The 27,762-nt window shown below is 47.5% G+C and overlaps 1 protein-coding gene across 1 annotated transcript in view; it reads left to right on the top strand.

Moving 5' to 3' along the window:
• Positions 1 to 27,762, top strand: part of PXN (paxillin) — a 43,739-nt gene that overhangs the window by 12,413 nt on the left and 3,564 nt on the right. The window contains exons 2-9 of the mRNA XM_054172990.1: positions 12,502 to 12,728; positions 13,202 to 13,317; positions 15,219 to 15,358; positions 15,697 to 15,898; positions 16,396 to 16,531; positions 23,428 to 23,832; positions 26,641 to 26,811; positions 27,158 to 27,331. Coding sequence (XP_054028965.1) covers positions 12,502 to 12,728; positions 13,202 to 13,317; positions 15,219 to 15,358; positions 15,697 to 15,898; positions 16,396 to 16,531; positions 23,428 to 23,832; positions 26,641 to 26,811; positions 27,158 to 27,331 — 1,571 coding nt within the window. The remainder of the gene's footprint in view (positions 1 to 12,501; positions 12,729 to 13,201; positions 13,318 to 15,218; positions 15,359 to 15,696; positions 15,899 to 16,395; positions 16,532 to 23,427; positions 23,833 to 26,640; positions 26,812 to 27,157; positions 27,332 to 27,762) is intronic.

The raw sequence follows: 27,762 nt of genomic DNA, 5'->3' as shown, positions 1-27,762 counted from the left end.
GCAGCACAAGCTTGGAGTTGGATCTGCTGTGGTGAAATTCATTGTATCCTACAATTTCCCAGCGCTGTGGTGTTCTTACTGCCCAGGGTACTATTTCTGTACCCTGGGCAGTAAGAACATCAGCTAAAGGAGAGCAAATGTCTAGAGCCTTGAGCTTCTCTTTATTGCCTTTACCAGAGCTGTAGTTTAAAATCTATAGTGGCTTGTTTCCTGCTGTTTCTATACCCATCCTTGGACTCTGCTCTGTTTAATGGAGGTCTCCTTTGTACAGATTTGATGTTTGTCAAATGGCAGCACGTGCTGGGTTTTGACCTAGCGCTTGCAGAGTAGCTGCATGCTGATGTAGCAGGAAGGGTCTGGTTCCTCAGATAGCTGGCTTGGCTGAAGCCCTCTTCCTGTAGGAGTACAAGGGAGTTGGTATTTGAATCAGAGGCCTTGGTGCTGGGAAACTGTCCCTGAGGGCTCAGTTCAGTGGCTGCTTGTTTGGTTTTCATGAATTTTTGTTTTGTTTAGGCAGGTCTTGTTGGACCTTCTTGAACGTCAATCTCAGTTTCTAAAACTTTGAGGGAAGCAAATAAAAAAGCTTATGATATACATGAGGAGGCTTAACTTACTATTTTGTGCATATAAGGATAAATAGAAGACTAAAAAGGTGAATGCATTGGTGGCTAATGGTTTTATTTATATTTCTTTATTTTCTGCCTAGGATGCTGGCCAGAATCCAGCACAGGTCAGTACTGAGATGGTATTAACTGCTTAGTTGCTCATGTGAAATGTTTACACTCTCCCCAGTCTGTTCCTTCCACCAAACTTAGCCAGGATGCCATTTCACTCTTGTGTTTGAACATCACTGTCTTTGAGCAGAGCTAATGTCCCTTGCTTTTGTGTCAACCAACTTGCCTCCCTCCCAGAGGTGCTTGGGTCACTGTCAGCCATTTGCTGATGCTTTTGTCTGGGGCTTCCAGGAAGTGCCTGAAGATCTAGCTGCTGTCAGGCAGAGATCAGAAATAGATCTTGCATAAGAAGAGCTGCTCTGGGAGAGGACTGTCAGAGACTGTACTTACCCTCCTTGAAGACCAAAGCTGTTTCCAATTTGGCAGTTGACACACAGGGAGAGAAATGGAGACTCTCTAATTTGTGCAAATTGTTGTTCCTCCTAATCTTTGAGAGGGCTAACTATAACTGCCCATAAGAACACCAGCCTGTTTGCTTCCAAAAGGAGAGGATTCTGACAAAGGACTTGGTGGCAGGTGGAGCTTATAGCAGGCTGCAGATTCAGACTGAGAAATTCCAACTTAAGTATTTTTAGTTCAGGTCTGAGAGTCAGACTTGCTTTCTATTCTGATAGAACATGGGCTTGCCATGTTATATTGGGCTGTAGGTCCTTTTCTGAAAGGTAGATGATTTTTTTTTTTGGTGTGCCTTTTTTGGGTGAATTTTAGGGTAAGAATTCTGGTTTGTGATCCTTGTTGGAATTCAGGTGCAGTGGCTGCAGCCTTTACTGCCTGTAGCAGCTGGAGGTCATAGCCTGTGACATCAATATAAAATAGAATACGCAGGGGTGTAGGGTGTGGAGCTGTCGACTGCTGTGACTGAAAAATGTGGCTGCAAATGACTCCTGCTAATACTGCTGCAACTTTTGGGTGGGACAGTCCTCTGAGTGCGTTAGTGCTTAAGTCATGGTGGTCTGAATCACTCGAGGTCATGAGTTGAAGTCCTGAGTAAGGGCTGGTTGGGGCTGTGTGAAGCCTTTTACGTATCACAGACTTCCCTTGTGCGATTTCCTCTGTCCAGTAAACCAGAACTTTGTGCTCTTACACTTTGTACAAGTCTTGAGATTAGCTCAGCCTACTGCGCTGGGTCACAGGATGTGCTGGAACTACGACTTGCAAACCCTTTACAAACTTTTCCTGACCCTCCTGAAGATTGTTCATAGAGCAGTGAAAGAATTTTCTGACTAAGCCTGTCTTTGGCAGTTGTTTCCTGTTGTTCAGGACTCGTTTTGAGAGTTACAGTGAATCTAGATGGAAAGAAACCATGCAAGGGATTTTCTCTTTTAGCTCCACACAACTGTGGGTCGGCAGTCTATGAATCACTGTACAGAGGCATTCAAGGCTTGTGGAGCTGGGGGTCTGGCATTCTCAAGAGCCTTTGGTAGCTGTGAAACTGAAAACATTTATTTAGTAAGCTGGAACAAGAATTCAGTTTAAGGTGGCAAGTCTTAGCATAGGGTGTTTTTTTCCTGGCATGAGCCTTAGCTGCTCAGGACTGTAAACAGAGGGAAGTAAATATAAGATGCCTTTTTTCACTTCTGGTGTGGAGAAAGCCATGCTATAAAAAAGAGGATGCTGTATATGACAGGAAATAACCCTTCCCTCCCAACATCCCTAGCACTTTCTGGAAATGAGAAATAAGCAGAGGACACACCTTTGGGAGGGAGCAGGCTCTGAAACCAGATATGTCACAGTGCTGCTGCTAAGTTCCAGTACTCCTCTTGGAGGCGATATGTGAAGAGTACAACAGCCAACTTAAGCTGGATTTGTATGGCCTTGCTTTGCTCTATGCTGTCTGTAGATCTCTGATGCCAGTAAAAGTTTGTTCTTCCTTGTGTTTCTGTTGGCAGCTTCTGAACAAGGTAGCCGTGGCAGTGGAGTGGGCAGCTTAGGCTGATTGGAAGGATGTGAAAAGGCTATCCTTGATTTAGCACTTGAGTTAGCAGCTTTTCAGCTGAAAACAAACAAAACAAAATTTATTCAAACCATATTTTCTTTGAAAATAGTTCTGGTAACCTTATGGTGTTTCTTTTCTGGAGCATCAGGTACATTCCTTTTGTAAGGAGATGGTATTTAAATCACAAATCACTTCCAGTGTGAGGATGCTCAGCAAACCTGTAACACACTGAGGAATATTCTCTCTGACCATGTAAGAAGTTCTGTGTCCTCTGAAACCTGACTTCTGTTATCTCAGCCATTTAATGCATTGTTCTGAGGCAGCAGAAAAGGGATGAAATGTTACCTAAGGAAGCTGGAGGAAGGCAGAATGACTGTTTTACTTCTGTAGGTGGTGTCTCATTTCTCTCAGCCAGTTTGAGCTGGGGTCTAATTTAGTGCTTTAGAGCTAAGTGGAAAAATTCTGGTCCTACAGGAAAATCTTTTGTGGTTCCTTCACATAGCCTGAGCTGTAGGCCAGAGAGCACTGTGGATTTGTCTTGTTTCCTCCAGGAAACTGTGCTGACTCAGATCTTTGAAGCAGTTGCAGTGTGTCTCAGCCTACATGCTGTGTTCATGATCCTGTGCCCTGTGGGTCTGGTTAAGATTAGGTTACCTCCCTGCCAACTCAGTGATGTGAATGGAGCCAGCAGTCAAAGGATTTCCCAGCCTGTTACATCAAAGGTGACAAGAAGTGGGTCTGAGATGCTCACTTAAGGAATGGGGCTGCGATTCTCAGGGACAGCTGGTGTCAAACTGCGAACTGGTCAGCTGGTTTCCTACGGAGTGTCTCTGTGCCCTTGAAAGCCTTGCTGCTGGGTTACACGGGAACTAGCTGACCCCTGGTCATGCTGGCACTCCAGCACTCTCATCATTGCTGAGGTTGCAGCTTGTGTTAATTTGAAAGAAAGTGGTGTGGCCAGTTCTAGGAAGGACCTTTCAGTGCCCTTGATGATTTTCCAACACACATACAAACAGCCCTTCTGCCCCTTGGAGGTATCCAGTGGAAGTGCAGAGTGCCCAATGATGACTTCTGTTGGGTTTTTGTAGTGTACAGAGTGGGCTTGTCCTCAAAGTTTTGTGGTCAGGAGTAGTCTCTGTCAAAGCTGAGTGGCACAGATGAGCATGAGTGGGTACATAAAGTGTGCAGCCCTACTGATGGTGCTACAGTTCTGGGGCTGCAAAGCCAAAGTAAGATGTCAGCGAGTTCAAAGAACATCATGGGTCTGCATGCTGGGCGAAGGGGGATTGCTGAGGCCTTCCCTCACCCTGGCAGTGTGTGGTGGTGTCACCTCTGCTGAAGCTACAGCCACAGCACTCAAAGGGTTTGCATTTCATCCCCAAATGTGCAGTGATAAAGTTACTGAAGCCGCCTTAAACAGGGTGCATTTGCACACTCCTTTACAACCCTGGGCTTGGGGTAGCAGTAGTGCATGTTAGTTGTGACCAATTTGTTAGCCACAAGCTCTGGAATAAAGTCTCCAACTTAGGTCTCCGTGGTTGGGACAGGAAGCCACAATCATTGCTGCAGCAGATCATGGAGACCACATCTCACAGTGCAGCGTCTTGTCTTTGTTTAGACATTTGCTGATAGTGGTCAGAGCTGGGTGCATGGGGTGCTGTACTGTGGAGTGCTAACTGGTTTGGCTGTCTGTACTCTGTTCTGGCATAGATAGGATTTGTGGTGGCTGCCTCCACGTGATGTTGAAAGCAGTTCTGTCTGTCATGGAGAGAATTCTTGTCTAGTTTGGCTGGGTGTAGCTAGGCATAACTACTAGGTGTTTGCCTTTGCTGTTCAGCCTCTCTGAAGCATCCACCCAGCTGTGTCAATCAGTGCACAAATGCACGGTCTGGCTTATTCTGAGGGGCAGTATTGTTTGCAAAGAATCTTCAAGGATCTCATGGATGTTGTTTTCTGTTGGAGTTCACCATGCCATGTATTGATGCTAATCTGGACATCCTTTTTATTAGGCAGTGACACAAGGCAGGACTTGGAGCTATACCTTGATAAGGAGGAAGCACAAGGCCTTGGATAAACAGCAGTCACTGGAATACATTGAAGAAATAGCTGAGTGATACCTTTTGACCATGTCATCTGAAATTTCTCTAGGCAGGTCTAGACAACATGAAGTAAAAATACCACTGACAGCTCTGTACTGGTTCTTTAGCAGTTGTTAGGTCTGGCAAATGACTTTTATGCCTTGAATTTTTCTGTATCTTAAATGACAATCTGTCACAGTTTCACAAGAGAGCTGAGAGCTGCTGCATGTTCTGTGTTCTAACCACCTTCTCAACATATTGGAAAACTTTTAAATGTCTTATTTTCAAAATGTTTTATAAAGTAAGCCAAGCTATTTTACATGCTTTTTGTGTGTGTGAACCAGAGGACTTGGGGATTTTCAGAGCATTTTGAATATAGTCTTTGTATTTTATTGCTTTGGTAATCTCTGATAGTATTTTTTCCCCATTTAAAACCATTGATTAGGATATAATGCCTTAAGCACCTGGCATTGCATTTCTTTTACATGGAATTCAGTGCCTACCTTCACCTGGTTTTTCATGATTTTCCTGTTTCTGATAATGTTCATCCATCTTGATGAGCAAAGCCAAAAGTGCTGTTGAAAAGGGAATTCCTATTGTCAGTGTTGCTCTTTGGGGCTCCCCACCCCTTCCAGGCTCAAACTGGAGGGCAGTGAAAAGCCTCATAGCAGGGCTCCAACAAGTCTTTTCTGATGCAGCTCTTGGAGAGCATTGCAAATGTTTCTTTTGCAAGGCTACTTATTATAAATATACCCAAGCTCTCCATTCCTCTGCAGTTACTCACAATGTAAAACTATCTTGCCAGGGATTGGGTTACTGCCCCAAGCTGTCTCCCTGTGTGTGAGCTGGAGGTGAGGGAGAGAAAACTTAAGAAAGTTTGGATTCATGGATCTTGCAAAGAGGCTGCTTAGGTGAGTGCAAGCTCAGGGTTCAGTTCTGGAGATGCAATTCCTCTTGTTCTTCTGGGGACATGAAAAACCAAGGATTTGAATTCAGGATCTTACAGGTATTAAGAAAAAAGGGCTTGGAGAATGATATGTCATTCTGCAAACGAGGAGCCTGCAATTTAGCTTACACTGAATGAGACAGTACCCATGTAAAGTCCATGTCCTCATTTAGAGATGCCCCTACGGCTGTCTTACTTTTTATTTCCATTCCATTTGGGAATCTTCTGCTGCCTCAGCCAGGAAAGCCTGTAAGAGTTCTAGTTATTTAGGTAACCAGGGGCTTGGGGAAGCACAGTAGCTGCATTAGGGGAAATAGTGTAGTTTGTGCTCAGACATCTCATCCTGGTTACCCAGTGTGCTGCATTCAGGCTGTCAGGGACAAGTGGCAGTAGAGATGCTGGGCGAGATGTGACTCTGTGGCTGAACACTGAAGACATTTGCTCTGTGTGGTGGCTGGATGAAGAATCTTGTCTCCAGTGTCTCTCAGTTTCCAGATGTCCCATGCAGGCAGCAGAGCTACAGGCACCGTGTGGTTTGATGGATGTGCAGATGTGGCTTTCAGCTGTTGAAAATGAAAGGCTGATATCTGAGGCATTTGAAGTATCTTGCCCCAGTTATGCTTCATTTCCTCCCCAGCAGTGGATGAGACGCAGAAGAAAATTTGACCACTTTCCTTTTGATCTACTTACTATATATTGATAATGCTCTGGTTTGCTGTGTCAGCATGGCTTAATAGCTCATCCTCTGTGTGGAGAGATGAACAGTGTATGGAAATCTGAGGTAGCTTTCTCTCTTTTGGCACTAATCCTGTCATCTTTGAGCTGACTGAGTAGGCTGTGTCTCTCTAGCCCCCTGCACTGGCTGGATTTATGCTGGGCACACAGTCACAGAAGATTTCTCCTTAAGAGAGAAAGGCAATTAGAGAAATCTAAAACTGCTTCACTTAAAAAAAAAAAAAAAAAAAATCCTAGACTGCTTATGAATGGTGGAAAACTATTTACTGCTTGAGGACAAATTTGCATTGAAAAGCTGCTTCATGCCAGCTGGCAAATATGGATTTGTTGAAGCCTTGTCATGTAGGTTTTTCCAGCACTAGTTCATGATGTGTGTTCTGCTTCACTGTGCCATCTTCAGCCAGGAGTAGCTTTTGAGATGCACAGAAGGCACAGTAAGAGGAGAGTCAACAAAATGTGTTTTGATACATATGGGAAGATACATGTAAATAGATATTTTTTCTTCTATATCTTCACTGTATTTAAGGGAACTGAGTGTGGCTCAGATTTACAGGAAAAGGGGGTTGATACCCCCACATCAGTACAGAGGGACCCACCTTATCCATTCCTGTTCTGTACCTCAGAACTGTGTTGTCATCCCAGGCTGGCAGTCCTGCTCTTTATCACCTGGGGTGGGGGGAAGCTGAAGAATGTGCCCCTGCAGCTGCAGGCAGCCCATTCCTGCTGGAGGATGCTGCATTTGGAGGACAGCGAGTGCTGACACGCAGCTATGGCGAAGGAGCCTGCCCCGGAGCCCCAGGAATGCGTGAGCTGTTCCTCGGCCTGACAGAGGTGTGGGCAGGGGAGATAGCACAGGAATGTGCAGCAGATAACTTGGGGGGTGCAAGTTGTCTGTACAGTGCAGCTTCAACCCTAAGCTGTTATCTTGCTCTTTCATCTCACTGATTTTCATGGTAAAAGGGAATTTTCCTGAGCAGTTCAGTGCATTGGGCATCAGCTTGAGAATTCCTCTTTCAAGCTGTCTCAGTGACTGGCAGAGCTTTGGCAGGTGCTGCGAACTACCTTGAAGCAGTGCCACTCGTACATACCTACTGCACATACAGAGCTGTTTGTGAGATCTGAAGACTGGAATCCCAAGGACTTCATAGTTAGTAGTGATTTTGGGCAAAAGGGAGGGAATGGAGGAAGGGGCAAACCATACACCTGGACTTCCAGATGTGTTAGACTGCTTTGTAGCAGTAAAGGTATCAAACGTGATCTAATTCTTTAGCTGTTCCTCCTCCGCAGGAAAACCTGTGTAGAAAAAACACTTGAATGCAAACACAAATGTCCTCCCATACTGGGGAGGATGTGGTTTGAGCAGCCCTCTGGCCTGAATGTGATTTCAATCGAGCATGTAATTTTTGGGCCGCCCAGAAGAGGGAGGAGGACTCTGTCCTTCTATGCCTCTGTCTTATGCTTGCCTGCAGCTTTTCCAGGTGCTTGGCCAAGTTACCCAAGCCCATGGAGTACCCAGGGGTGGACTCACTGAGATGTATGGAGATGCAGTGGGCAGGCAGGATCTTACCAACATGCAACTGCAGCAGCATAGTGATGACAAGCAAGAGTTTGTGTCTGGTGTTTTAGTGAGCATCCCTCACTCTTCCACACCACACTGAGCAGCATGCAAGTTAATGGAGTGGAAAATAAGAATTTCTGTATGCACAGCCTATGCCTGCGGGTATGCTGAGCCCTACTGAGTCTCTGCAAACTGCACTGTGTGACTGCACTCCATCCATGTGACTGAGTTACCATTTTGTCTGTGGGTTGTGTTTAGTAGCTTCTTGAGAAGAGAGAGTGAAGGGAGAGAGGTGAGAGTGACAGGATGGGTGATCCTGTGGAGGACCAATGTCTTTATGATCTAGTATCCTCCTGTCTGTTAAATCTAGAGACAAGTGAATCTCTGATCTTTTATCCATGGGAGATTGAGCCTGCTAGAGCTGTCTGTAGTACTTCAGAGTATTTGTGGCAGCAGTAAAGCTGTTGTGAAGTCAGTGTGTGTGGTTGTTTGCAGAGTGCTGGGCAGTAGCCCCTGAAATGCTGCAGTGTGTGCTGGTGTGAAGATGCACATCTTGGTGGGGAGGTGCAGCACATGTGGCACCAGCAGAAAGGTTCAGGGTGCCTAAAATAGGGACAGATTCCCGACTCTACTGGGATGAACAAGAGAGGTGAAGTCACTGCCAAGTTAGCCGTTGCTGCCGGGTTTCCTCTTTCTGTCCATGTAAGGATGCAGTGGTGCCCTCTGATGGCTGCTGGTTGTGTGGCCTGGTCTGCGTCAGGGCCTGAGGATGATCCAGTCAACTGCTTCCTACAGCTTGGGAGGGACTAACTGGTTGATTTATGCCTCCTGCCGCACTGTCCCTCAGGAGGCGCCTGGGGAAGGAGCACTTCATTACCCAATAAACCGATCGAACCTATAACATTTCCATGTAAGTATTTAATACTCTAAGGAGCAGGCACTGGGGTGAGCTCAGTCCTGTGCTGTGTGGTGCAGCACTGCACAAGGCACAGCATCTTTAAGGGCTCACCAGCTTACAGATGTCTGGTCCCTTTGCAAAAGAAAGAGACTAAAGCATCTTTTTTCCATTAATAAATCTCCCCTCTTGTCCCCCATCTCTTCTCTCACATTGTCTTCTGCTAGAGTTATAAAGTTGCACAAATCCTAAGTGAGTGCACAGTGCTTTGGGAGCTCATGGGATGAGGTGCTGCATGGAAAACAAAATGTTAATCCCTGTGGTTGCATCTCTGGACTGCAAAACTCCTTGGGTTGACCTCTGAGGGAGCCATTTGCAGCCTGTGCCTGTGGGTTGCAGAGTCACTTCCCTTTTGTAGGGTGAAACCCCACAAGGTGGAGTGGACTGAATGGACGCCATGCCACTGCCACTCTCACCCTGTCCTCCTCAGGGCATTTTGGCCATCCTTGGAGCCTTTGAACAAGCACAGATTCCCAGTCCAGCAGGGGACCTGTGGTTGCTGATGAGGTTGGATTGGGTAACAGTTTTTGTGGCTGGAAGCAGCAATGGGGATGGATGCATTTGGGGAGGGGGCCTTGATGAAGGCTGGAGAGGAACTATTTTTAAGGGCCTGCAGTGACAGGACAAGGGGTGTTGGTTTGAAAATAGGACAGGGTAGATTTAGACTGGACATTAGGAAGAGGGTGATGAGGCACTGGAACAGGTTGCCCAGAGAAGTTGTGGATGCCTCATCGCTGGAAGTGTTTAAGCCCAGTCTGGATGAGGCTTTGAGCAACATGGTCTAGTGGGAAGTGTGCCTGTCAGTGGCAGGGGCATTGGAACTAGATGGTCTTCAAGGTTTCTTCCAACTCAAGCCATTCTGTGATTCGCTCTCTCATGGCTGTGACCTTGGAGGGAGCACCTGGGGTGTGAGGAAAAGTTTGCAGAACATGGGGGCAAGCAAGCAGAAGGAGAGGTTCTTTGCTATCCATAGTCTTGTGTGTGAGTGCCTGTGCTGCTCCTGGCTTCTTTCCCCGTCCTGCGAGTGGGGTGGTGCCTTCTTGCAACTGCTTTGGTATCAGTTGTAAAGCTGAAGTGCAGTTTGAGTAACCGAGTGATTCCTCTCCAGCCTTTTCTCCTCCCTCCGCTTCCCGTTCCTCAGCTCTGCCTTGTTTGCTCAAGTCAGGAAGGGGGAGGGGATGGGGGAAGTTAATCATTAAACTGTAATGTCTTCTCCTTAACTCCTTCACAACCTGGGGGCAGAGTGCTCCTGGTGTTTCCAGACCCCTCCTCTTCTGCAGACTTGTAGAAGTAAGCCAGTAAACCTAGCGAGCTCCCTTCAGTGCCGTTAGGAACAGCAGTGGATTTCTAGCCGGTGATTCATTCAGCAGAGGACTGAGCCGAGGAGGTGAATCTTGTGGCGAGATGGTTACATCTGCTTGTCCTGCAGTGAGGGCTGGGGATGGAGAGTGGAAAAATGATTTGGGTCCCCTCTGCAGGGCTGGAGGAGCCCAACACCCTCATGGGATTTTCACTTCCTGGTGGAGTTTGATTTGCTTTTGTCATTGGTGGGGAGAAGCAAAAACCACACCTTCTTGGATAGCACTTCTCTTGGAGGTTGTGTGCAGGAAACCTCCAACCTTCCAAGGACCTGCCTGGCTGAAGGAATTGCAGCTCTTCAGCAGTTCCCTTGAGGTATGTGTCTTTAGCTCTGGAATCCACCAGCTGTTCTTTTGCTTAAAAAGATGATGGAGTTCCTTTTTTCCCCAGCTGCAGAAAGCTCATATGCCTTCAGAGACTCTGCTGCTGGGGTATTTTGGCTCTTTTAGGAAGATGCCTTTGGCTTAAGTGATTTGGAGCATCTTTTTGACTAAGTGAAGCATGTACAGAGTTAATTCCAGGCAGTATTTAATTTGCTGATGGCTGTGTGCTGTTCTCTGAGGGCAGGATTGTTTCCCCCCCCTCTTTTTTTCGTGATGCTTTAGTTTGTGGAAGAGAATGAATATAAAACCAGCACCTTCTTAATTTTGTAATGCAATAATAATGTCCTCCATGTGACCCTTTAACATATTTTCTTGAAGGGTTGCTAAGTGCATTGGCTGATGTTTGGTGTGCTCAGCTCAGGAAGTGGCTTTGAGCTGGCAGGTGCCTGCCCTCTCAGAGCCGGTCGGCAGCCATTAGGCTGAGCACTTGCTTGGTTGCTATTCTGGTGCTCCTTGATAACCTCAGCTCCTTGTGACCCTGGTGGAGGATACTGTAGAGTGGCTCTGCTCAGGCACTCACACCCCAAACCAGGGTATGGAGTACCTGCTGTGTGCAGGACGAGAGTGACAGATCCTGCTGAGACAGCCTGGGTGTGTGTGGAGTGGAGGGAGATCCAGGGGGCTTCTGAGAGCTTCCTCTCCTAATTCTGCTGAAGTTACATTATTGTTGTCTGGCTGAATTCCACATCTCCAAAGGGACATGCCAGGTATGTCCTGATGCTCTTAGAATGGAGAGTGCTGATCTCCCTAGTGAACCAGCTCCTCTCTAATAGCCTTCAAGAGGTGTGCTCCAGAGCTTGCTGCCCCAGTGGAAAGCTGGGCACCCAGCCAGTCAGGCTTTCTTTACTAAGTCAGTGCAGTGCTGACCCGCAGGCATTCACTGGAGTTTCCCCCACCAGGGTCTGCAGTGGGCTCTGCAGGGTGGCTTCCCAGGACAGAAAGTCCAGCAAGTCAGGATTTGCCTGTGAGTCACCACAGGGGAGTGCAGGGTTGGGAATGGGCAGATAGTTTGCAGGGAGAAATCTGGTAAAGGGGGAATACCTTTTCATGCCCCATCTCTGAGAGAGAGTGTTAGTTCTGCTTTGTGATTTTTGAGAGGTTCTAACTGTGTGACGTGGGTTCTGCCTGGCAGGAGTAGTGGTGTTTCTAGCGGTGGAACTTTTACTTCTCTTCAGGAATTTGTGAGCAGTCTCCACCCAGCAAGTTGAGAATTGTTTCCAGGAGAAGAAATGGCTTCACCTGGCAGCCTCTGGAAACTAGTTAACTATTTGTGTGATGTACTGAGAGGGATTTCTGTTAGGAAGACTGAAACATATACTGCTGCTGCACTGATGGACTGATTTGAAAGTTTCATGGTTCTTCCACAACCTTAGACTCTGGAGAAAAGCCCTCCCGAGATCGTTTCCTGCAGAAAGCAGTTGCCTGCGGCCACACTAAATGACTCTCTGATGATGTGGGGCCTGTAATTAGTCTGTGTCAATATCCTGTTGCCAGTTGATCTCTGGGCAGGTTTCTCCTAGGTTGCTGTTCTGCAGGGAGCAGTGAGACTGTGGGTCCCTGATGTTGAGTGGCAAGACAAAAACCTGAGGCTGACACAGTACTTCTGGCTGCTGTGCTGCCTCTTGCTGCTTTCTTTGTACTGGAAGCTTGATTAAACCGTTCGATACTGTGCTGCAGTAATGCTTTTCAGGGCATTAAGTAGATCATCCTGGAGGAAAAGTCTTCCCAAAGACCTTCTGATAGAGATATCCTGAATGAGACAAAAGAGGGAAAGCTGTAGTCCAGGGGTTTACTGTTTTGTTTTGGCTTTCCTGCAGACGCCTTACTGGCAGACCTGGAATCTACCACCTCGCACATCTCCAAACGGCCAGTGTTTCTGACAGAGGAAACACCTTACTCCTATCCAACTGGAAACCACACGTACCAGGAGATCACTGTGCCACCTCCAGTGCCCCCACCACCTTCCAATGAGGCCCTGAATGGCACTGTGATTGACCCCTTAGACCAGTGGCAGCCCAACGCATCCAGATACGTTCACCAGCAAGTAAGTGAAAGTGTACGGCTGGGGAGGGTGCTTGCTTGTTTCGTTGGTGCAGTACCTCTCAAGGAAGTAGATGAGGAGAGGACAATAGCAAGAGGTGAGGATGAGTTTAGCTGTGAACAGAGTTGGGGAAATAGGGGGGTGAGGAGGGTTTTTAATAGAACTAACCAGTTGGAGCAAGTGGTAGAAAAGAATTTGAAACCCATCGTCCTCCTGACAAAATGGGAGTGTGATGAGATTAGAATTAGTCATCTGTGTGTAGCCTGTGGAAAGCAGACTGGGGGTTTCCAGCACAGACTTAGGCAAATCTGAAGCAAGCAGAGAACAGTTGTTCCTGGTGTAGCTTATCTGATAGAGGCTAGCAGAGTAATTTTACTTCTGCTGGGCTTTGTTCTGCCCTACCCGTGTGTGGGGTTGCAATGCAGTACATCGTTGCTTTGTATTCTTACTTTCCAATGCAAATCTCATTTCCACAGCCTCAGTCCCAGTCTCCTATATACAGCTCTAGTGCCAAAAGCTCCAGTGCCTCTGCTCCTAGGGACGGGCTCAGCTCTCCTACTCCCCGTGCCAGTGAAGAGGAACACGTCTACAGGTATCTTGTCCCTGTTAAGAGATAAGCCTGACTCACAGCTTGAGCCTGCTGTGGCTCAAGCTGTCACCTCTAAGTGGAAACAAACACTGCTCTCTGTGTCCATTATGTTGCCTAGTGTTGGTTTAGATTACCTCTTTTGTAAGAGGCCACTCTAGCTTTCACGCTCACTTCAGACATTGACCTGGCCCTTTGGTTTGCTCAGCTGCAGGAGAGGTTAAGGCTCTGTCAGATAGAACAGGATCTGGATTGTGTTGTGAAGGATATGATCCAGAGACAAGTGACAAATCCATCACCCCAGCACAGAAGTGAGTGGCCTTTGAGTCAGTTATCCCAGGGAACTTGGTTACTCATGGCCTAGCAGGATGTGCAGTGACTTGAATTTTCATGTGAATTTGAACTTCCTAAAACTTTACCCTCAGTAGGTGATTGCAAGTATAAACTAGTTATCTGGCTAAGGCAGCTGCTCTTGCACTGAGAGCTTGGAGGAGTAGCCTGTACAGTAGCACAGAGTTTCCTGCTGACAGGAATGAGTGAGGAAGAGGCTGTCAGCTTCAGCTCTGATGGCCATCTGCAGTGCACTCTGTCCTGGGCACCTCTTGACAACATGGACGCTGGTGTTCTAACAATGCTCAACTCTTTCTGCTGAGCAGGAAGATGCTTTCAGCCAGAACTAATTCTGGGTAGAGGCAGGCATATCCAGAGATGGACCAATGGGGACAGTAATTGGAATGTTTTCAGATGGCTGCATGCAATTAGTACAAAATGGAGGTAATTACTTAGGGCTCTAAGTCCTCCTGTGCAAGAGTCTGGCATGACATTGTTCTGGTCTGAACTGTAGCTTGTATCTTTGGGTCAGCATGAAGTGTGTCCTCCTCCAGACTGCATTGATGGAGACTTCTTGTATTTCCAGTCTGAGGAGAAAGATAAGAAGTGTCCTTCTGGACTTTTATAATTGTTACTGGGGTTGAAGTGTCAAGAGTCCCAAAGCCTGTGTTATGTATTAACCTTCTGAGCATAATGTAGCAGTGTGCCCAAACCAGAAGCTCCTATTTGGGATTTGGAAAGTATCATCTTTTGATAAAATTAGAACCTCTCCAGCACTAGAAGTTACTTTATTCATTTGTAAACCCAGGAAAGAATAATTTCTCTGACATGAACAATGGGAAGACTGTTACTACAGTGTAATGACTGTAAAAATCACTGCATTGGTGTTAAGTTTGGCTTTGAAACAGTTTGCAGTTGTGGGGGGTAAAGGGATTCTCCCATATAGGGATTAACAATAATCACAGCCAGTGTTTTACTCACACTTGTGTACAGGTAAACTCCTTTCAAGGCTTGTGTTTTAACACAGTAGAAAACAGTTTCTAATTGCTTTTCTATAAATTGATTAGAGTTCCCCAAATTAAGGGTTTGAGGGCTTGAAAAGAGAAGCCTTGAGTGTTGCAAGAGGCGACCACGTCACTTGCTGCATTCTACTTTTGGCCGGTACCTTGAGGTTGGTACTTTGCCTCTTCTGCCCTGCCCTTGCTTCAAGGGGAAGTTTTTGCTGCTTGGTGTGATGTCAGCAGAAACAAGGCATTTTCCTGTGTGTGAGCTAATGGTTCTGCTGCTGCTCTGTGCATCCTGCATCTGCAGACAGTTAACTCTTTGTTACAGGGCAGTGCAAGACATACTCCTAAAATCGGAAGCCCTGCCCGTCAATGCTGTTTCTTTGTAAATGAGAACTGAGGATGTGGCTAAGCAGTGGCTGTATGGTAGTCCTTTCACAAAGCACACACCATTCTCCCAGAGCTGGAAAACAATACAGTACATGTGTAAATTTTGTGAACCTACTGTGAGTTTCCCTCTGTCCTCCTGCTGTATCTTCACATAGACGTTTCACTCTTCCCCTTTATCGACAGTTTCCCGAACAAGCAGAAGTCTGCAGAGCCGTCTCCCACAATGACCAGTTCCTCTCTGGGCAGCAACCTCTCAGAACTGGACAGACTTCTTCTGGAACTGAATGCTGTTCAACATAATCCTGCCAGTGGCTTCCCAGCAGGTAAGGAATAGCAAGATGTTTGGTATGAGTGGTAGTTTGTTTCTCAAAATAATAGTCTGCTTTCTCTTCCCCTTACTGAGGAAGACCCCCTCCAGCCCCTGATTAAAGATTCATTTAGCCTGGGTGGGATCTCTGGGGAGCTGCTTAAAACAAGGGCAGATTGGAAATTGGCTCTAACTAAAGTTCCAAAGTTAGAAGTTGCTCAGGCCCATGTGCTGTTAAGATTCCTATATCATTAGAGATGGATGTGCCACGAGATTTCTGGACAGTTTCTTGCTTTTGCCTGTATGTATGAACATAGGGGTCTGAATGGTTCTGTTCTGCTTCCCTTTCTTAAGATGAGGCCAGCAGAAGCCCATCATTGCCCAGTGTGACTGGACCTCACTATGTTGTCCCAGAGAGCAGCAGCTCTGTGGGAGGGAAGGCTGCTCCCCCTACGAAAGAAAAGCCAAAGCGAAATGGTGCCCGTGGGATCGAAGATGTGCGTCCCAGCGTGGAGAGCCTGCTGGACGAGCTGGAGAGCTCGGTGCCAAGTCCTGTGTGAGTAGTGTTTTGGTGGTTGCTGACATGGGCAGGGTGGGACAGGCTCTTGTGGGAGCAGTGACTGTAGCATAGGGGCAGATACTGCAGGAGTGTGACAGACAGAAGATAGGCTTTATCTGAAGGTCAGAAATCAGGCAGGTACATGAAGATGTTGCTGCTCTTTTATCTACTCCTGGATGAGAAAATACAGGTCATGTTATGAGAGGTGGATTGTTCAAACTCATAGCTGATCACAAATACACACTGTCTGACAAAATGAATGTTTGGTCATCGTCCATTTCTTAATGGATGCTGTGTGTGTAACTGTGTTAGACTTGGCAGAGAGACAGGGCCTGCCTGTGCTCTGAAAGCTGGGGCTGGGGGAGGGCTGGCCAGGGTGGGCAGTGCTGATGAAACTCCTCATGCTGTGCTTGCCTGGGGGAGCAGTGGGGCTTTCAGCCTTGGAATGCTCTCCCAGGCTTAAATGCACTCTTCTTACTTTTGTTTCATGTCAGCCCTGCGATCACTGTGAGCCAAGGCGAGGTGAGCAGCCCCCAGCGGGTCACCGCCAGTCAGCAGCAGACCCGGATATCTGCTTCCTCAGCTACACGAGAACTGGATGAGCTGATGGCATCTCTCTCTGACTTCAAGGTACCTTATCGTGACAACTTAATACTTCATCTTGTCTCCCCCCGGCCCCCTAGCCTCTCTTGCCTGTTAGCTGTATCTGCTGACCTTGCTTGGTCTCCAGAATGCCTGTCAGAGTCGCTCTGAGAAACTTCCTGTGGTGGTATTTGTGCTCTCTGTGGGGGTTGCTGCTCTAGGTGTTCTCAAATGCTATAAATTTTCATCACTGGCAGTGTAAGACAGTTCTGGGATCTGTTTTTCCTTTGGTTCTGCAGTTTGTCTGTTTCCCAAAGATAATGAGCTTAGTTACTGCTCAGTACAGAGTACTTAACAAGAAGTAGGGGAGTATGAGATGCCACTCTGCTAACTGACAGAGACCAGGCTCTTCTGTTCTGTAGGATGATCCCTCTCTTTGGAGGTATTCTTACCCTGATGTAGTTTCCCTGGAGAGAATCTTCCAGGCATGTGCTGTGAGCACTGAAGCCCTTCCATCAGACAGATGAAGACTTCAAAGGTTTTAATCTTAAAGCAGTCTCTTATTCACCTCAAAGTGGGATTAAAGTCTGAGCTTCTTGTGGGGGCAGAGGATAGCAAATACTGTTCAGACTCTTGTTTGGAAATCAGACTATTGTATTGGAAAGGAACAGTCACAGATAGCACACAGAAGTCTCATAGTAGGATAACCTCAGAAGTAACTTGCCCATGGTCATTTTGATGTGTGAAACATTGGCATGTGTATGTAGTTGAGTTGTTCTTTATCCATGTAGGTAGGTTGTCATTCTTGCACGAGACGGTTAGCTTGGACCTTATTTTCACAAGGCTTTATGAAAATGGATTTTTATTTCCCCATAATCAGAGCAAAATGAAAAATATTTTCTCTTCTTTCTCCTTTCAGCTGCTTTCAACCTTACTGAATTTCTCACTTGAATGTGCTATGAGAGGTGGAGAAAGTAAATCCTATCTTGAAAGCAAATACTGACCTTGTTGTCATTGTGGGTTTGCCTTTCTTACATGCACATGCAAGTCTGATTTCTAAGCCTGAGACAGTCCCTAATTCTCTGGATTTTCCTCATGGAAGATTCTGCTCATGCTTGGTGTTTCTTGTCTGTGCTGAGCTCCAACCCCTCCTACCATGTCTTTCATCAGGGCAGCCAGAGCTGAGGAATGTTTTGTGAGGAGAGGTAGACAGCACATTCAACCACAGCTGTTGATCTGTCTGTTGCACCATTCACGTGAACTCTCTGTGCTGTGTATTTCATGGAGGACATTCCAATACCTGGAGTTTTGACCTAGTGTGTGAGTTCAGAACCCAGCAGTGACCATGCACAATCTGCAGGCCTTCACCTACCTTGCACTTGCTGGAATTGAATTCAGCCTGCCAGTTCTGGCACACGTACCTCATCTTGTGAGAATCTAGGAGTTACTCTCCGTTTTCTCTAGGCTCATTGTAGTGTGTGTTCAGTCAACTGCAAATGCTGACACTTCAGTGTTGCCTTTTTCCCCCCTCTCTATTAGGTCCCAGGGTAGATTGTAGGATATCCACAAGTAGCTGTTCAGTCTGGTTGAAAACTGCACTGTTGAGAAGCTGGAGCAGAGTTCCTGCCCGTGCTGTGGGTGTGCCCTTCCTTGCTTCTCTTCCACGTTGTGGACTCGAGCCATTCGCCCCTGCTGCTTTATCAGGGCCAGGAAACAAGCACAGGGTGTGGTTGCTGCCACCTGCTTTTGCTCCTAGGTGAGCTCTTGGCAACTGATAGTGACCTTGCCCAGCACAGATTTTCCTTGCAAGATACAAGGAGGGGAAGTTTCTGTGTGGCCACTGAAATGCTTTGCAGTCCTGAGGGAAAAAACCCAAATCTTTGTGCAACTCAAATAAAGCCTGCATGACAGAGATGAGCTACTTTCTGCAATGCTGTCTGCTTTCCTGGCTTAGTTTCTGATTGAGCTCTGAGAGCAAACTGAAATGCAGTAGAACTTCAAGATTTGGACTTAGTACTTTAGTACATTTGCAAGGCATTGAACTCATCTGTGTCCAAGCCTTCTTCCTGAAGCACAAGGGACACAGTTTCTGTGATCATTTTCCTTTTGTTAATATTGCCATTGGCTTGTTTAAACAAAAACTTTCTTTTTTCCTGTCCTCCAGGTTGCTTCATTTTCCTTTCAGTCCTTGTTTGTTTCTGCCTTCCCTATTTGTGCTAACTAGTGGTGTTAGCTGGCCTGTAAAAAGGATCTTTAGCCTGTACCAGTGGCAAGGTGTCGGGGACAGAAGTGGTGTCTCTGCAAAGGTGGAAGACAAAAAGCTACTGTTAGAGCACCAGCCCCGTGTGTGGTTGCAAGAAATAGGACAGAAAAGCTAAGTATGTTAGGTGGAGCTGGCAGCTGACACAACTAGAAGTTGGAGTAGATGGGGATGGGAGGGGTGGAGGCACTGATGTTTAGTTTCCCTCATACCTCAGAGTAAAAGGTGCTATTACAGACTGAAAGGTTACCCTTTTATCATCTCTTGCTCACTTTAATGAGTTGCTCATTCTTTTTACTTTCACAGAATCCATTTGATTTTGGTTATCTGGCTCATCAGTCAGCAGGCACTGAGATTGCTTAATGCACTTGTGTTCCCGACCTCTGCGGGTCCCGTGTAACATGATGCCTGCTGACTGCATAGCTAGATGCTAGCATTTAACTGTTCTGGTGCTGCTGAGTATTCAACCATTGCCCTTATTTTGGGGCTAGTACGTTTGTAATAGCCTGGAAGTAATTACTTTTGAGCAAAATGGTAGTCTTGCCTTGAAAATGTCTGAGTTCAGTTTAGGAAGTGTGGAAGCTAAGTGTGAACCACAGCGTAAACCCAGGTTACTTCTATAGGTGATGCCAGCTTAGGCAAAATACAGGGAGAGGGCAATGTGGACAGTTCCCTCATTTTAACTACTGAGTGTGCTTGTTACTCCTTTTCCTCTCTCCTGTGACTGTGGGTCTTGCTGTGTTACTCCAAGGGAGGAGCAATCTGTAATGAATTGTGGCTCTTCCTTTTGGAGCGTGGTCTCCCTGTTACACTACTGTTGTGACTTAGCAAACGTTTCTGTGTGTGCCAGCTCCTGACCCCTTGGGATGGTGACATCTTAGGTCACATGAAGGTGCATGTCTCTTCAATCTACTGGCAGATTTTGTGCATGTTCAGGTTAATTCTATCCTTTTATTTGTGTTAAGTATCTCAGAGAGGTAAGTAGAGACTGGCTTTCCTTACCTGAGCTTAGGAACTTATGTTCCTAACCTCTAGAGGCTCTTTTGGAAAATGTGACTAAGTCAGAGCAGGTCTTGGTAGCCCTTAGATTTGGAAATCCTTTGTGGGTAAGGTTTTAAACTGAGAGGGCTTAGTATTGATTTTAGGTTGACCTGCTGTGTGTACTTGTCCAAGCCACTTCTAATTTTCCCCCTTTAAAAAAAAAAGGAGTAATGCCAATTTGTCTCCTGGAGTTTAGCCAGGAATGACTGGGAATGAAGAAAGGAGGATCTATGATGTTGTTGTTTTCAGAAGACCCTGTAATTCAAGGAAAACCTAAAACTTTGTATCAGTTGCTTCTGTTGTACTTGGATCAAAATTAATACTGACTTTATTACAGTGTAGATCTGGACTCTTTGGCCTAGGGGGAGGAGGCTAATCTAGCCACCTAAGCAATGCTTAGAAGGGCATGGAGTGACTGACAGGCTCATATAGATTCAGTATGTGTCACATCCAAGGTGAGATTAGTGATGTGAATAGAACAAAGCCCATGTCATCTGTTCTTGCTGTGAATGCCCTGAGGCTTTGTTTTCATTACCATGTACTCAGTCAACTGGAGCATTTTATTAGGGTATCAAGAAGAAAATGTCATGCTTTGTTCTTTTCATTGATCACTTTTTTTGTCAGCTTGGAAAATGTAAAATTTACATGTCTGACTATGAGTAAGTTAAGGTGACCTTCACGTACAGTCTAGACATTCCTGGGTTTGTAGCTGGCTTCCCAGTGGCCACTGTGTGCCCCCATCACAGCTGCAGGTGAACACAGGAGCTTAGGACAAGGCTGTAGGAAAAGGATCTTGACAGCTGTGGAACTTCATCTCTTGTGATTTCATGTCACACTGCTCTTTGATACCTCATTTTCCTTCCTTACTCTTGGAAGTAAGGCTTTGGATCAACATGGCTCTTTAACTTAGAGGTCATGATTATTATAATGCTTAATTCTTTGCTTTTTGTCTTCTCCTTACCTCTGTCTTTATCTCTTTCTCTCCTTGTTCATTCTGTTTCCTTTTTGCAGACTATTTCCTCTATGTCTCTGACTTCTGAACCCTCCCTAGAACCAGTTCCCAGTTCAGCAAATGCAGACTCCAGCAGCTCTCCTCACAGCTTACCAATGCTGTCCCATTCTAAACACCCTTCTGCAAGTCACAGTGGGGACTTGGCAGTGCCAGCATCTGCCCCCTCAGCAGTCATCTGCATTGAGGATGGTGACAACACTATGGTTCTGCCTACTCCGGGGCATTCTCCTCCTCCACATAAGACCAGTTTGGCAGAAATGGTCCCTGTGCCCCCACCACGAGTCTCTTCTGGGTCTGCTACTGGTGGGGTACAGATGACCTCTGGCAGCTTAGTTCAGCTGAGCAGAAAGCCTGATTCTTCTAGAAATGCTTTCCAGTCTGTGCCAGCTTCCAGTGTGGAGCTTCTGTGTAGATCTGCTCAGGAGGAGGCACAAGGCTTAAAGAAAGGTTTGGCAACAGAGACTGAGACAAAAGAGCAGAGAACTGACCCCAAAATCTCAAGTGTACCAGTTGCAAACACTTTAAATGGTCAAGGCAAGGGGCAGATACCTAAAGAACTGGATCAGAAGGGAACATTCAGGGACAATACAGCCCTTCCTTCCCAGAGCAGAGATGGAGAAACTGCTTTAGATGAGCTGTGGGCCCTGGAGCTGCCTGCACGTGTGCCAGAGGTACATGCAAAGAATGACAGTGTTTTAAATCCCGTGTGTGAACCTACTGTTGTGGCCTTGGATCGGCAGGATGTCTTCCCAGACACTAAAAACCAGCTGGGCTTTGCAGTGGAGAAAGAACAGGAGCTCAAAGCTGAAGTACTGGGTGAAACCCAGGTGGATGGTTGTCCTGATCTGGTCAAGAGGAGGCAGGGCAGAGACAGAACTCCTAAGAAGGCGAGTGCTGCTAGCACAAACAAAGTTGGAGGACAGCAGGAAAATGAGCAGTTTGGAAGCTCAGCAGTTGCTCCACAATCTCCTGAAAACATTTGCAAAGCTGAGCTGGATCTGCCATGTGTCTCCAAACCACCCATTGAGAGGATTTCTGCATCAGGCCAGGCAGGCACTGAATGAATGTAGGAGTAGGATGAGTCCTAGCGAGGACTCTTTTGACAACACACTAACATTTTGTGTGGTGTGAGTGTGCCTGGACTCACCCACACTAACAGCATGAGGCTCTGAGCATTGGTACTGATAGCTGCATGTCACAGAGCTTTGAAATCCTCTGCTTTATCTTGTGGTCACTTCTGCATGTCAGTCAGCAGCACAGAACATGGCAGTCTGTAGGGGCTTCACTGTGAAATGGACTTCTGTTCCCTTACTGGGGTAAGGCTCGGGGCACAGAGGCCTCTGAAAAGTTCTGGGGCTATGTCATGCCCCTGGAGGATGTTCCTGACTTGGGATGGCAGCTCCTCTGCTCTGCTAACCTTTTTAGGTCTCATGGCTGGAGCTGTGAGTGTTCCTTCCAGCGCTGGAAGTACACTTTGTGCACCAGACATCTCTGACCAAGAGTCTCATGCCTGTAAAGGGCAAACAGAGAGGCTCCTCTGTCCTTGTGATGCTGAGCTTTCTTCAGTGCTCAGTGGAGTGGTCATGCTGCACCTCCTATCTTGGCTTCCTGCTTGTTAATCTTGCCCTTCCTTTTCTAGATAGTTATTTTTGGCTGCTGTGATTATTCTTACAGGGTTTTTCCTTGCACTGAGTCACTCTTCTGGGCTGTGCCAAGAGGAATTTTGGCATTGTGGAATAAATGTCATTTCTCTTCCTGCTCACAGTTGTCACTAACGGCTTGAGTTTGTGCCCTTGCATCTCGGGGCTCGCTGGGACGTTGCTCTTCTCTGCTGATACTGTTGCCTTTGTCATCTAGATAAAATCTTTGATCAAGAGGACAAAAGAGACTGCCAACGTGCATCCCATGTACCGTGACCTCTCTCCAAGGCGTAAGCTAGGCCCTGCCACATGTCACAAGACTGAGTCCCAAGATCCTGTGATCGAGGAGCTGCGGGGCAGACTGGGCAGCGCTCAGCAGGAGCAGGACGAGTGGCAGAGCCAGGGTGACTGGCTGGCAGAGGGGGTCACTATCGCTGCCAGGCCCCAGGGGGAAGAGCAGAATGGTGGACAGCAAGTAGAGAAGGTAGAAAGCAGGGATGTGCACTGGGAAATTCCAGCATGTCCCCAGGCCAGATAGCATTGTGTGGAGGTGCAGATTAAGTTTCCGAGTGTCCTAAGCAACACAGAATCAAGAACTAACTCTTTTGACTCACCTTTGTTTGGCTTGAAAAGTGAACAGGCACTCAGGTCCTGGTTCTTTTTGTTCAAGAACTGGAGTGGGATTTGAGAGTGCTGGTGCCTGTCTGGGCAGTCTGCTGCTATCATGTATCAGCCTATGTCTGTGGGGGGATTATTTTTAAGACTACACCTGACACAGAGACATGCTTTGTTCTCCCCTGTCCTGTCCCTGTGCAGGAAGTTCTGGGTGTAAGATGGTGCTCTTCCTTCAGCTACACAGAGAAGCATGTTTTAACTAATTCCTTTCTTGCTGCTTTTCCTCCTTAAACATAGTGGTAATAACCAGCAAGAAGTGCTCATTAGTTCCTCTTTGGATTTATTCACCTCTTTTTCTTCCTCCCTGTCTTTCTAGGTGGTTTTTCCTCCAGAATCCCCACTCCCCTCAAGGAAGATGATCTCTGTTCCAGCCTCTCCCCCTCTCCAGCCTTCCAAAGAAGCTGCAAAGACAGTCCTTGCTAATGCTGCTCCTTCTCATCTTTCTGGCCCTGCACCTCTTCTTCCACTCCCACCTCAGCCTTCCCATGTGCCACCTACCCCAGCTCCTAGTCCAGCCTCCTCCTCTTCCTTCACCTTGGCTCCCCAGCCTCTTTTCCAGTGGGAAACTTCTGAGGATGATTATCATGAGTTTTCTGTTGTGGGCACCCCTCCTGAAGATCCTGGACACTCCTGTTCTCCCCAGACACGGATCCCTAGCACCAAGACAGTTGTTTCTGTTGGCTGTCAGACTGAAGATGATGCTTTCTTCCCACAGATGCAGGCAGGCTTCTCTTTTGGTTTGTCTTTTTTTAGCAGTGTTTTCCAGTCTAGCTACTCTCAACTTGATAGCTCAAGTAGGTATAAGGTCAGGCACAGGCTGGTGCTGAGCTGCTAGAAAGAAGACTCACCCAGCTGTGCCTGCCTAGCACTGCACAGTACAGGTCTGTGCAGGAAGGTGCTGATGTGTGTGGTTCCTGTCTGATGATCATCACTTTGTGCAGCAGGGACTGTATTTCTCTCTGAGATGAAGGTAGTAGTTCTGAAACAAAGGCTGAAACTCTCCCTGCCACAATCTCTCTTGAGGAGGAGGCAGTGAAAGATGGCAGAGTCTTGTGAGTGGAAGGGAGCAGATCAGCAGTGGACCTGTGTTTGTCCATGAGATAGGTGTCCATAGTGCAAGTGGATTTTGGGGAGGAGGTGGTGTGAGCAAGAGCTGTATACTGCACCTCCTGCCAGGGAAGAGCTGTAGCTCCAGGGCTGTGGGAAGTCAAAATGTATGAGCAGTGCAGTGATGTGCAATGCTCTGTGTAAAGGCAGCTTTCAAGCAATGAGCAGGGAACCTCCTCTGCATCTCAAACTGTTGTGCTTTTCAGGTGACCTCTGCTCCTCCCCTCCTGCACAGTGCCAATCTACTGGCTGCTCACACGCCCCTGGGCTCCCCTACTCATGACAAGGCAGGACCTCCTTTCTGTTTCCTAAGCATGGTGTGATCTTCTAGTGGATGAGTGTGCTGCAGATGCTGCTGGGGTCTGCTCCAAGAGCTCCCAGCAGAAATGCTGTAGGTGATATCCTTTAGTGCATGGTTTGCTGCTCATAGGGTTCCTGACCAAACCTGACCCATGGCACACCTCATGGGTGAAAGGTGGGAATTTGAAGGGTGTTTGCATGAGAAATTCCTGTGGCTGCTGTGCTGAGTGTCCTCTGTAAACAGCAGGCATTGCATGCAGGAGGTGGTAACAAGCTTCTTTCAGCTGGGGACTCATCTGGAAGCTGTCAAGGAGACTGGATCATTAGGCCAGTTAGAAGTTGTAGGGTGCACAGGTGGTTGTGCCTGCACTGAGGTCAGCTGTGACTTGCAGGAGCACATGGTCCTTACAGACAAGGGTGAAGTGCTCTCAGGCTCCATGTTGAATTCATCTCATCCCTCTCTCCTGATGGCATTTATCTTTTGTGTGTGGCATTTGGGCCTGCCCTGCCTGGTTGCTACAAGCCCCTGGTTAGAGTGAGAGGATATGATTCCCTTGATGTGGCCCAGCTGTTCTCCTCTTGCTGAGCTGTGCAGGAAGCCCTGGCTTTGTCCTGGGACTGTGGCCTGGCTTTATTTCCAAAGGTCTCTTGTCTTCCTCCCATGGTGTGCACTGCAGACATTCACTGTAGCCCAACAGCTGCTGTGTGCTGAAGGGCTGGCTGTTGGCTCAGGATGTTGGGATCTGTCGGGGCTGCAAGATATGGGAGGATGATCTGGGGGAGAGAGGAGGGGAAAAGCTGTGTGTTAGGCTCTGTTGGGAGTGGGGCTGCCTGCAAGGCAAGGCTGGTGAGGAGTGTGTGTACCTGTGTGTGTGAAAACACTAAAATTATGTGTCATGAGAACTGCACAAATGAGTAGGAACCAAGATTTGTGATTGAGTAAACCAGCTGAGTACAAGCACAACCATCTGCAAGACAGGGAGCAGAGCTCCTCCTGTGGCTGGAAGGTCCTGTTCTGCCAAGGCTGTGAAGCCTTTCGTGTGTCCCTGCTTCCCTGGCTGTGCTGGCAGCACGTTGGTGGGTTGTTCACAAGTGTAGATTTTATGTCTGGTGTCATCTATCCTCTTTGTCAGAGAAAATGAGCACCAGACCAGCATCTCAGGGTGAGACTTCTTTGGATCTCTCTAAAGCTGATGGTAGCACTTGCAGTACAAAATCAGCTGAAATAATCTGTATTTCACTATTGCAGCTTGCCTACAAAGGCAGCTTTGGTGGCCACAATGATCATAAACTTTTGTTAAGTTATGAACCCAAGTAAAACATTTCTCCCCATCCTCTGGGAAGCCTTTCCAGCCATGTGTACTGTGGTAGTGTGAGGTTCAGAAACAGCCTCTGAAACAAGATCTTAATCCATCAGTCCAACAATAGAGGTGGCAGCCCTGGCTGCTGGGGCTCTGTGCTGGCTGGGTGCAGTCCCCTCTCTGTAGACAAACAGCAGGCAGCCTGAGGGGAGTTAATTCCTGCCTGCTTCCACTTGCTGATCTCAGGCCTGGGATGAGAGCCACCTGATGGGGGCAAAGGAGACTTGGCAAAAAGATGTGCAGAAGGCAGTGCAAAGGGAGGGAGGGGAAGGGAGAAGATAGTCTAGCCAAAAGGGAGGTGCAATGATGAAGAAGAGAGTGATCTCTATCACAGAGGAGTGACAGCTGAGAGCAAGCTACAGCATAGAAATAGAGGTCAAGGGGAAAGGGCCCTCTGGATGGCGTCTCTGCCTTGTCAGCTGGCCAGGAACTGATGAGGTAAAGGGAGATTTTTGGCAGAGGTTTAGAGAGCACAGTACTGACTGCTTGAGATGTGCTGGTGACTTCTGCTGTATGCTCAGTGAATGAAAAACCAAATCCTCAGTTCACAGCTCTGCTGTTAGACATCTCAGGGTCTCTGCATGGGCATAATACGTGTGTGTCCTTGATCCTGGCTCTCCCTGACTTCTGCAGAGTTTGTAGCTGTTTCCTAAGAGTCTCCAGTCCATCTCTACAGAGGAGCCACTGGCAGCACCAGCAGGCATTCAGCTTGTAAGCACAGCAGCCCTTGCCTTACAGTCTTTGTTTTTTCTTCTCTGCAGTTCATGGCTCAGGGCAAAGTCGGGAGCAGCTCCCCTCCATCCACAACCTCCAAGCCTGGCAGCCAGCTGGATACCATGCTGGGAAGTCTCCAGTCCGACCTGAACAAACTGGGTGTCGCCACAGTTGCCAAAGGTGTCTGCGGAGCCTGCAAGAAGCCTATTGCTGGGCAGGTGAGTTGAAGGTGCTGTCTCATTGCTGGATCTTGGGCTGCAGCTGGGAGTAATGGGGAGGGCTGTTTCGTGAGGCTGAAGAGACTGGAGATGCTGGAGAAACTGAAGTACTCTATTTATCCACTGGCTAGGTACGCTGTAAGCTCCTCCAGTGACCTCTACCCTGCCCTTGAGGGACTGCCCTCTCCTGACATGATAGGTAATTCAGTTTTCATGCTACCCCAGTCCAGGGCTCACTTGAGTAGTAGAACTTGTCATTCTTGCTGACCTCCAGAGCTGGTATCTTGTCTTGTGGTCTAGGGGAGAGGGAGATAGAGTTGGCCTTCATAATTTGTCTTCCTAACAGGTAGTTACAGCCATGGGGAAAACCTGGCACCCCGAGCACTTCGTCTGCACCCACTGCCAGGAGGAGATTGGGTCACGGAACTTCTTCGAGCGAGACGGGCAGCCCTACTGCGAGAAGGACTACCACAACCTCTTCTCCCCCCGCTGCTACTACTGCAATGGGCCCATCCTTGACGTGAGTTCTGCAGGGGGACTGAGGGTGCTGGCAAGGTGCTGCAGGCCTACCTGCTTAAAAAGCTCCACCCACGTGTCCTGGGTGAAAGATTTGGGTTTGGGGCTTCTGTTTTCCCTTTGCCTTGGCTCTGAGTGGGAAACAGCTCGGCCCAGTCAGTTCTTACGCTGATGAGAGGAATTAGTCCCTCTTAGCTTCACCAAAGTTCCTTCAGAACCCCACACTGCTGCAGTAATAATTCCTCAGCATATGGCTATTGGTGGCCTGTAGTAGCAGGGAGTGGTGCTGGTCCTGAGAGCTGGATGTGGCCCAGGGTAAGGGGGGAAGTAGTGTCTGAGATCCTTTTAGGGTGAAAAAACACATGTGCAGGCAAAGCCTGAATGAGCCAGAGGAGGGGGGAGAGTTGATTCAGCTCTCTAAAGGACAGTCTATTT

The sequence above is a fragment of the Dryobates pubescens genome, chromosome 25 (assembly GCF_014839835.1).
Source record: "Dryobates pubescens isolate bDryPub1 chromosome 25, bDryPub1.pri, whole genome shotgun sequence".
Classification (NCBI taxonomy): Eukaryota; Metazoa; Chordata; class Aves; order Piciformes; family Picidae; genus Dryobates; species Dryobates pubescens.
This window is presented reverse-complemented; position numbering and strand designations above follow the sequence as displayed.